This window comes from Eurypyga helias, unplaced genomic scaffold, assembly GCF_000690775.1.
Source record: "Eurypyga helias isolate BGI_N326 unplaced genomic scaffold, ASM69077v1 scaffold13424, whole genome shotgun sequence".
NCBI lineage: Eukaryota > Metazoa > Chordata > Aves > Eurypygiformes > Eurypygidae > Eurypyga > Eurypyga helias.
Window position 1 is genome coordinate 2,060 of NW_010246903.1, and position 10,980 is coordinate 13,039.

General features: G+C 48.0%; 2 protein-coding genes across 2 annotated transcripts; both read right to left on the reverse strand.

Moving 5' to 3' along the window:
• Positions 1–249: 249 nt before the first annotated feature.
• On the reverse strand, positions 250–1,089 carry LOC104508831 (olfactory receptor 11L1-like; the record flags this gene model as incomplete). Its single annotated transcript, XM_010150572.1, has 1 exon — positions 250–1,089. A coding segment is annotated over exon 1 (840 nt), but the record flags the coding sequence as incomplete, so codon positions are not given.
• A 5,503-nt stretch (positions 1,090–6,592) lies between these two features.
• LOC104508832 (alpha-2,8-sialyltransferase 8E-like) lies at positions 6,593–10,679 on the reverse strand (the record flags this gene model as incomplete). Its single annotated transcript, XM_010150574.1, has 5 exons — positions 6,593–6,677; positions 7,866–7,952; positions 8,200–8,312; positions 8,450–8,594; positions 10,538–10,679. Coding segments are annotated over 5 exons (572 nt in total), but the record flags the coding sequence as incomplete, so codon positions are not given.
• Between the last annotated feature and the right edge of the window lie 301 nt (positions 10,680–10,980).

Here is a 10,980-nt window from a genome sequence, read left to right on the forward strand (position 1 = left end):
ACCCTAGTACCATGGCTTTCCTGAGTGCCCTTCTCAGGGCATCCATGACCTCCCTGTTTCTCAGGCTATAGATGAGGGGATTAACCAGGGGCGTCAGGATGGTGTAGAAAAAGGAGAACACTTTGTTGAGCTGCCTCAGTGGAGCCGTTCTGGGCATCAGGTAGTCAATGAGGAGGGTGACATAGAAAATAGTGACAACAATGAGGTGACCATGGCTTTCCTGAGTGCCCTTCTCAGGGCATCCATGACCTCCCTGTTTCTCAGGCTATAGATGAGGGGATTAACCAGGGGCGTCAGGATGGTGTAGAAAAAGGAGAACACTTTGTTGAGCTGCCTCAGTGGAGCCGTTCTGGGCATCAGGTAGTCAATGAGGAGGGTGACATAGAAAATAGTGACAACAATGAGGTGAGAGGAGCAGGTAGAGAAGGCCTTCTGCCTGCCCACACTGGATGGAATCCTCAGGATGGCAGCTATGATGCACACATAGGAGACCAGCGTAAAAAAGAAGGGGAAGATAATGCTTAGGAAAGACACGGTGAAAGATACAACTGTCAGCACACTGGTGTCACTGCAGGAATGATCCACCAGAGGGTTAAAGTCACAGAAGAAGTGGTCGATTGTCTTAGGGCCACAGAAATTCATCTGGGATAAAAAGGTTGTGACTGTTATGGACACCAGATTGCCCATTACCCAAGATACAGCCACCAGCTGTAGACAGACTTTCCAGGTCATGAGGCTTGCGTAGAGCAGGGGCTGGCATATAGCCAAGTACCGATCACAGGACATGGCCCCCAGCAGGTAACACTCTGTAGCTCCCAGAGAGCTGAAGAAGTAGAACTGAGCGATACAGCCATGAGCAGAGATGGTCCTGTCCCCAGTGAGGAAGCTAGCCAGCAGCCGGGGCAGGATGGTGGAGCTGTACCAGATCTCCAAGGAGGACAGAGTGCCCAGGAAAGCGTACATGGGGGTGTGCAGACGTTTCTCTGACACTACCAGTACAACTATGAGGATATTCCCACTCACAGTTGCCAAATAAATGAAGAGTGATAGGAGGAAGAGAGGAATCTGGAATGTGGGTGTATTCCCCATTCCCAGCAGCAGGAACTCCACAGGTGATGTCTGATTGTTCTTTTTGTGTTTTCCCATACAGTTTTGTGTATCTTTCTTTTCCCACTTGCCAGGAAGGAGGCCTGTGACAAAACACGTTAGATTTAAGAAAAGTCTTGAGGGACATTCCTGTAAAAAACTCAAAAAAGTCAAAATCACATACACTTTGCCTTTGTTCATAGTTAAATTTTGGCACCCTGCACATCAAAAGGAGAGAACTATGATGAGGGCAAACCTGCTTGTCCCCAAGAGCACTCTCTCTGCACACAGGAATGACTTGCCCTGTGGAGCTGCCTCTTTCTCACACTGGAATAAAAACAAAAAAAGTGGGCATTTGCTCACATTTTGACCTGCGCTCTTGTGATCAGTAGTTTCTCCAACATAATCAGAACAATCTGCTGAGAACTGAGATCCTTTGCTCTCTGGCAAGGGAACAGTGTCTCAAGGAAAAGCATTGCCATGATTTGAAATGTGTTGTTTCTGTAAAAATATCAAGGCAGATATTTGCTGCTTTCTTCAACTAGGAGAAAAAGGAGCAAAGTGAGAGGAGAAAGTGGTCTCAGCTGTCTGAAACACTACCCTTCAGAGGAGATTATTCCTGCCCTCAGCAAACCAATTTCTTGCATTGACAAAGAACAGGTCAGGAGTTTCCAGCTCAGATGTAAAAGGCGCTTTTCAATGAGATCATGACAGAGGACACTTGAACACACATTGTGTGTGAAACAGTAGAGGAGAAGGTGATAAAAAAAGGAAAAAGTAAACTAAAGAAAAAAATGTAACTGTGCGTCAGTCAGGTAACACGTGAGAGACTTTGTGCAGGGAAGAAGGGAAAAGGATAGGGACGACCATTTACTTCCCATCCTCCCCTCTTCAGCGGTGGTTTCTGAGGGCTTTGGGGCTGCCCTCCTGCCCATCCAGCTGAACAGCAAACACTCAGCATGGCCAGCTGTACTCATGGGGCTCCGTGCCCAGCACTGCCAGGCACCTGCCTGTCCCTGGGGTGGCTGGGGGTGAGGTGGGAGAGGAGCAGAGTCAGGGGCATGGCCAATGCCAGGATATGCCTAAGTTAACAGATGGGGAAAGTCGATGCCTGAGAAACACCTGAGCAGTGCTTCTTGAAATACTTTTTATCCTAAACATTGTGAAACCCACCTCCCGAGCTGGGACGGTTTGCTTCTGGGAGTGATGAAGACACGCAGCTTTAGCAGAGCTGACGGGGGTGAGCAAAGCCCTCCCCACTGGATGGCCTGTGGGACAATGACGGAGAGACAAAAAGGAGAAGGTTGAGAAAGGACAGACCCCTGTGGGAGGAGAAAAGGGGTCAGGAAATCTGGTGCCAAACACCCCACCCAGACTCTTCCCTCATCCCAGCCAAGGTGGGTGAGTGTCCCCAGATGGCTCCAGCACACCCCAGTCCAGCTGCAACAGCATCACCAGCCCCTGTCCAGCAGTGCTGGGGCTTGGGATGTCTGGGGGAAAGAGGAAGTTGCAGTGGGGACACATGCAGCCAAGGACAGGGATAAGACACAGCTTTCACTCACAAACTTTCAGTGCACAAACACACAGCAGCAAAACCAGCAGTACCCTGACTCAGCACCTCCAGCGCCCGTCTGAGTCCTTAGCATAAAGGAGTGACGTCTGCGCTGGTGGTGTTTGGATACAAAGACTCTCACCCTCTGCCTCTTTCCAAGCATGTATTACCTTTTCTTGGGCTCTCTGAAACCCTTGAGATGGCTCAGGCATTTCTCTGCCCTTTCCCTCTTCTCTCCGCAGCTCCTTCTGCACAATGGCCTGGGGTTGATAGCACCAAGGATTCCTTTAAGGACCTAGAGACTGTTCGGCTCTCCCCAGGGACTGCCAAGAGGGAGCATTGCTTAATTGGCTCTCAAAGGAGGTTGCAACCTCTGAACTGCTGGAAGCTTGGTAAATTCCTCTGGCAAGCCTTGCCTTTTCCCTTAACCCTGACTACTTCAAACTCTGTGTCAGGCACCTCTAGAAAGCAGACTGAGACAGGGCAATCATCAGGACTATACTAACTCATGACATAATTATAGAATCATTTAGGTTGGAAAAGACCCTTAAGATCATTGGGTGCAACAGTTAACCTAGCACTACCAAGTCCACCACTAAACCATGTCCCTAAGCACCACATTCACATCTCTTTTAAATACTTCCAGGGATAGTGGCTCAGTCACTTCCCTGGGCAGCCTGTTCCGATGCCTAGCAACCCTTTCAGTGAAGAAGTTTTCCCTAATATTCACTCTAAACCTACCCTGGCACAACTTGAGGCAATTTCCTCTTGTCCTATCACTTGTCACTTGGGAGAACAGACCAACACCCACCTCTCTGCAACCTCCTTTCAGGTAGTTGTAGAGAGCAGTAACGTCTCCCCTAAGCCTCCTCTTCTCCAGGCTAAACAACCCCAGTTCCCTCAGCCACTTCTCATAAGACACATTCTCTAGACCCTTAGCCATTGTCCTTCTCTGAACATGCTGCAGCACCTCAGCATCTTTCTTGTACTGACTAGACATTTTAGCATTTCATACAACAACCATTGTTTTTCCACACTCAGCTTAGGATGGGACAGGACAAACTGCTGTGTAACACAGCTTCTGCAAGTTCTCCTCCTGGGGCTGCAGGTCTGACTTCCATCTGGCAATGAGTACGCTCCTCTGAACAAAAAATCTGAAAGGGAGATCTTAACCCAGTCCGTCCTTCAAGGTATTCATTAATTGTTGAGCACAGGATTTCCTTCCATCTCTGTAGATCTTACTGGAAAGCCCAGTGTCTGCTAACTAGTGATGGGAACCTGAGCTGGGCTCTGTTCCTCTCCTTCAGGGAGTCTGGATAGCTCAGATGGATGAGCAGCAGGCTTTTAATCTGAGGGTCCAGGACTCAATCCCCTGTTCAGGCGAGAGCTTTCCTATTTCTTCACTCATTTCTCACGTGCAGATCAGGTGGCACTGCTCAAAACAGGAGGAAAGGTGATGATCACAGTCACAAATGAGCTCTTTGCATCTGACTCCTGCTTCCCGCCTCAGATTTCGCCCTCCAAACTTTGCTCTAGTCTCACGGCAAACGTGTCACTCGAAGTCCGTGCATCTCTGTCAGCCCAGCACACCATGTCATCTTCTCTGCCACATCCCTCCTACAAAGGGACAACAACCACTGCAAAAAGGGCTACTGGGAAGGAGGCAAAACTGCGTGATTCATTCTTTCTACAGTCATTCTGACAGCAGCCAGGCAAGAGCAATGCTTTCTTTTTCCTTGAAAACTATTTTGGAAAAGCCAGTGGCACCCTGCCCCCAGTCCTGTAAGTCCATCAGAAGATTTTTGAGGAGGAAAAGCAATACCTTCTTGAAACGGTATGTTTCTAGCATCCTGGGGCACATACCTGGTTGGAGTCACAGCACAGTTTAGCAGTGACACCAAAGCAGGCTGGGTAAATAGCTGTTTTTTACAGAAACCTCGTAAAGTTTCACTTCCAGGCCAACAAGCGAAATAATCTAAGTCCTTACTCTCTTCAAAACTTACGGGGTTGCTGGGTTTATTGCAAGGAATGGCATCTGAAAAGGAGGAAAAGCAGCTTCTATTCCTAAATGACAGGAGGCCGAGGGAAAGCTGTAGTAGAATCTGCTGCTCAGCCCAGAGCTGCTCCTGGCAGGACAGAGTGGGCCAGCTCATGGGGTTAGCTCAGGGAAGGAGATGCCAATGTTTGGGGTGGGCAGGGATAGTCCAGCAAATTCATGGCTTTGTAAAATCTCAAGCAAAAGGTAGGGAGAAAAAATAAGAAATTCTGCTCCTGCCCAGCTAGCTGATGGCAATGCATGCATTGACATGTCCAAGGTTCCTCATTCTGCTTCTCCTTAACTACAAATTCTGATAACCAAAATCATGAGATACAACCTGAAGAGATTTGACAGTCTGGTCTTGTTCTAGCATGCTTTGGGGTATCAAACACAGAGAGAATAGTTAACAAATGCACTGTGAAAACTCAAGAAAAAATGACCTCTTATTATATGTAGTCTGCACCATTTCACCTTGAAATAAACCCCTGGATGACAGCATTCCTGGTCCTATTCCCATTTTAGAGGTAGGACAGGCATAAGAAGACAGTGGTTCAGCTCATGTCCTGCACCATGTCCCATCCCCTTGACAGGCCCAGGAGAATCTCACTGGAAGGTTACAGGAGGAATGCGTACAGTTGCTCCCAAATTGCCATGCAACCACTTTTGTTCCTTCTCACCATTCCCCACTAGTCCAGCCTGCCTTCTTCTTCGGCAAGCCACAAATCCCGCAGATGCGTTGCTTTCAATTTCACTGGTCACCCTCTGAGCCAAAAGCGAAGCCTCCAGAAAAGCCCAACAGCTAGCTGCCCGCAGCATCACCAGCCTTGCAGCCACTCTCCCTGGGACCTGCTCGCGAAAGTCCAGGTGTTTCCTGCAGCTGAGCAAGCGGCCCCAGCCTCAGGATGGCAACCTGGAGACAAAAACTGGGCACATGGCAAAGGGAGTCCTTACAGCCCAGCTGGAGAGCTACTGAGGAGGATCACGGTTTGATCCTGTGCTCAAATGATTGTACTCCCATTTTATACAGCTCTTTCCAACTGTGGATTGGAAAGAGCTGTATAAAATGGAGACAGTGGAAGTCTGAAACCCGAGAGAGAAGGGAATTTGATTTGCAGAAGGCTATCGCCAGCTGCACGAGGCATGATTTCCCCCTTTGTAAATCCAGATTGGCTACTCCCTACATACAGAGGAGCACACACATATGCCAATATATAACAACTGCCTTCATCAGCAGACAGCCACCCAGAGGGGAGGAGGGATTGGTGTTCATTCATGTGCTGGGCAAAGAGGCACTGCTTCATGTCTCACAGGCACTGATGCATGCAGCCGATCCTTCCAGCCTGTGATCCAAGCTAGTCCCCGGCCCAGCTGGCAATCCATCCGACTGTGAGGACTGCTCAATTAACTGTGATCTTCAAAGGCATGAATTAATATTAACTGCGTAGCTCCGCCAAATATGCAGAACATAATGCTTTATGCCTAATGCTGATAACTAAACAAAAGAATCAATGAAATGATTAATCGAAATGTGGCAAACACTGATAGTTTATTGACAAGTGGTGTTAGACAAATAAAAGCTTCTGAGATGGGTTACTCAAATTCTGAAATGCAGTTAATAAATTCACACTGCTGGCAAGAAAGGAGGTTACTTACTACCCATTTAATTATGCATTAAGCACTAGCAGATGATAATTAGTGACTCCCATTGAACATAAAAATCATCTGATGCTAATGCTACTTACTGAATGGTGACTCTCTACTGGAACAGTGTGGAAAAGAGAACGAGGCATATTTTCCATCCTCAGAGTCTCTAGGTTTGCATCTAGGTCTGTGTGTTCCCATCAGGAGATCCCAGAATGGATAACAACAACAGCAGTTCTTTAGACCCTGTTTTGCTTTATCGTTGACTTGACCCTTCAGCACCGCCCCAGATGCAGCTGCAGCACGCCGTTGAAGTGCATATCCACATAGTAAGTGAACTCTTTGGGCATGATGTGCATCCTGGTATTGGGAAGCACATTGTCATAGTAATGATGAGGCAGGGAATGTCCATCAGGATGCAAAGAGAAGGGCCAGAAGCCATAGAGTGTAATGTGTTGGCACAACTCCAGAGCAGTATTCACCAGCATGAAACCTGATGAGAGGCGACGGGTGTGAAAACCACGATCATGCCAGTACTTGCTTAGAGCACTGAGGTACTGAGGATGGAAGAAGAAGACTTGTGACTGGGAGGCAGAGTCCTTTAAGGCATATAATGCTCGATAAGAAGCCTCAGTGTTGCCGGGGTAGGAGAAAGCTGGGATGAAGAACCAAGTCTTTCCATAGGAAGCTGCTGCATTCACAAATGGTAGGCGCCGACCATTCAGACCATGAAACCTGTGAGGCAAGAGACGTGGGACCATCACCCTGTGCCAATCCCATCCTCACTCCCTCCTGCCCTTCTCCTGCTACTCTGCCAAGTTCAAGATTCTCAGGTGCAGCTAACACAGACCAGAGAAGCAGCTTGAAAATACCCAGGAGGTTTGCTAGTGACTAGTTGGTTCAAAGCCTGGGAAGATGTCTTCAAATTTAAAACCTTAGTTTGGCCACACAGCTCATAATGAATGGAGAATGATGTCCCGTAACAGTGGAGCAGAGGGCTGGGACAGAATTAATGCCATCTGCCTTTAAAGATCTACTCGACAGACATCTACATCTGAGCTAATTGCCTAAATGTCCTTTGTAGTACCCATTTTCCCCACTGAACATAAAAAGCATTTATGCAGCTAGGATCAGAATGAAATTAAATAGTTCCCCTCAGAGCTTCTCCTGACAGCAGCAATACATAACACAGCTGAACCTCTTTGCCTCTCTTGATATCACCCTTGAGAGGATCAGCTCACTGGAAAGACTGGAAACGTTATTAATCTCTAGTGGTGAGCTACAACAATGAATAGCAACCAAAAGTCTTGAACAAACTCTGCCCAAAATAACTCAAAGACTTGCAGGATTTCCCTGTATGCCTCTGCACAGAGGGGAACATCTCATGGCAGTAGATGCCAATAGCTATTTATGGACAGACTTTGCATGGTAGCAAAGGTCTGTCAGTTTTCTGGGACACAGAGCAGAGGAAAAGCGAAGATCAGAGTATACTGGGGTTCTCCCAGAGCTAGTACTCCTTTCCTCCATTTTTGTTACCACACTTATTACCTTTTCTGAAGGATACTGGGATTCACAGTGACAATGCTTGACTTTCTGCCCACATCCTCAGAGAAGTCCACTGAAGGCAAGTTAAACCTGATTGGGGTGATAAGCAAAGGAAGTCTATGAGAAATAATGATCCATGATATCCTGAGAGCTTACCCAGCCCCTGTGACACTACCCAGTTCAAGTACACCCCACTGTTTCCCCAGGTTCCTCACCTCCAACCCCACTCAGAATATTTAATCTGTCTCCATTTTCTCTACCTTCACCCTCTTCCCACGAAAGCCTCGTTCTCCTGCTGGTCTCCTACACCTCTCCTGGGCAGGCTAGCAGTAATTACCTGATTACAAACTGGTGGCTATCAATTTTAGAGCCACAGCTACTGTTCCTGAGGATTCCTCCATTTCCCACCACAGCACAGGTTTTGTAGACAGGGTCCTTAAATGGGGACTTCTATAAAGAACAACACGTAGAAATTCAGAATTACAGTAAAGATCTCCCACAGATCCTCCAACCAGACACACTGCAGGCTGTATGAGAGAAAAGCGTGCAGACTGTGAGTCGTATTCCCAATCAAAGATCCCTCCTACCTCTGGCAGGATCTCCAGCAAGCCACTGCTGACTTTCAACTTCTTCGAGTTATACCCATCATAGACAATCTCAGTCCCCAGTGGTGTGTTGTCTTGTGTCACAGCCAGCCAGGCTGAGGCATTGCAGCAGTGCCCTAGTTCTGCCCTGGAAGGGGGAGAGGGCGCAGGGCAGTGAGCAGAGGTCTGGGGACAGGAGGAAGGAGTACTAACAAAGGAGAGAGGGGTGAGAATGAGAAGAGAGGGCTAGGCAAGGGGCTACAGCAGAAGCAGAAGTAAAGGATTAGGTGAGGAAATATTGCAGTGTAAAGAGAAAGCAAGCTTGGGAAGGCACAGGGAAAACAAAGCATTGTGCCAAGTTAGAGCAACCTGCGGTATGCACTCTGTTCACCCATCCTCACACATCCTTCATTTCCTTCTTCCTCATTCACGCACATTACCAGGCATTTTCTATCTGTTCTCCGCTCTTTAGCCTAGCCACTACTCCACTGCCTTTCCTGCTTGCTTCAGCCTCAGCTTCATGCCTGACCCTTGTGTGCCTTCCCCCTTGCGTGCCTTCCCCCCTCTCCTCATAAGCTCCCCAAGATGCAAGATCAAAGGCCAGCATATGGGATGCAGCAGGGCAGTGCAAACAGGTTATGCGAGGATGGTGGGCGTGCCTGCATGTCCCACCCTTACAATATGGCCTGGAGAACAACATCTCTTTAGATGTGTATGATCGTGAGTCTAGATAGTGTGTGTGAGTATCAATACAATAAAGAAATACAGCAGGCATTCACCTAAAACTCATGTGAAAGGGGCTGATAACCAAGAGACTCCTGGAATAAAGAAGGAGTCACCTGAAACAAAGAATGAAAAGAACATGAAGATTTTTCACAAGGCAGAAATGTCTATGGAGTAGAAAGAGCAGCAGTCTAAACCTGATCTGGCACTGCCAGAAGTTGTCCCACCGGCGTCGAGACCTCTGCCAAGGGCAGGCAGAGCAGCCTTCCCGTCACAGTGTGCGAGACTCTGCATCCAGCCAGCGCTGTCAGCACCGGGTGCAGCAAGCAGGGACCCACAGCACGGGTGCTGTGCGTATGGGGAGTCGTGGGGTACTTCTCCACAGGCTTGGACAGCAGCAAGTTGTAGAGAGCAAAAGGGGTTCCCACAAATCTAGATCACATGTAGATCCTGTGAGGGGGAGTGTGTGCCTGTAACTCTCTCAGTGGGTGTGACTTTGTGTGATAAGAAATTCTTGGGCTTATTTGTAGAGCGGTGAAATTTGTATTTGTATATTGACATTTTGTAAGTGTCTGACATTTTGGTTTATCTGTGTTGTTATTGATATTTGATCCTGAATGTTTAGTCCATTCATTGTGGGTTAAGCATGTCATTGCTAAATTAATAAACTGCTTTGGTCGCGATATTATTGGAAGTAGGTGAACTGAATGGTTTTTCCCTGTGACTGGTGGGCATCACCTGTACTGGGCCAAGGCAGTAGCATTGAATTTCCAGCGGCAGCTCTGCATTAACTTCACGTGTCTCAGGCTCCAGACCATATTTATCCTACGGCAGAAAGAGCTTGTAAGCAACTTGAATGCTCTCACAAAATTTTCTGCAAACAAATTACTCTGTTACATCCCTTCCTGCCCCCTGGACCTTCATTGAGGCCACCAGGTGACCCAGTTTAGCCAAATCTCTGTCTGCCACTGCCCAAAACCCTTGTGGCCATGGCTCTCACTTCTGAGGTTGTGTTATGTTGCTCAACAGTTCTTGACATGCTTCTGCTTCGGGAACCTTGATGTCAGGTCTGCCAAAAAAAAAGGGTTAAACTGAGCCAGAATACTATGTCCTCACACAGCTTTCCTCCATCACTCCACCCCAACAATCTTGTACCCGCATTGTCTCCCCTTGGCCACTTCATGGCCCTGCCTGCAACACCACCCACCTGAGATATCCACCTGAATCTATCGGCACTACACTCATTCCCTACCCTATCTCCACTCCGACTGATTCCTCCCCTGGAGGCATCCTGGAGCAAGCCTCTATGTTCCCACTTCCTTTCCAGGATTGAGAGGACACAGTTCCTCTACCGCGTCCCTCACTCACCTTTCATTCAACATCAGTAAGCACATGGAGACAAGTGAGACTGCAGCTACAGCCAGCAGTGTGACCCATAGTTTTTGCATCTTCAGAAGTCCTGGCTTCACATACTCCTCCCTGCTGATGCTGTTTGGCATATTGGAGAACGCTTGAGAGAGCAGAAGAAATGAGGAAAGTCCATACCTGAGCTGGTCATGTAAACACCCAGCCCGGGGCTTCTACAGCACTGTCCCTCACTGAGAGTTTCCCTTAACTCTCTGCAAAACAACATCCAGAACAAGAGATAGTGGGGAACTAACTTCTTTTGGGCTATGCTGAAGCATGCCATGGGATTACCAGTTGATCCCACCAGACCCTGCTGGAAGGCGTCATGGGCCAATACCAACACGTAGAATTCCCTCTCCTCTGAAGCTGTCCTCAGCTATTCCAGGAAAGTGATTGCACGGGTG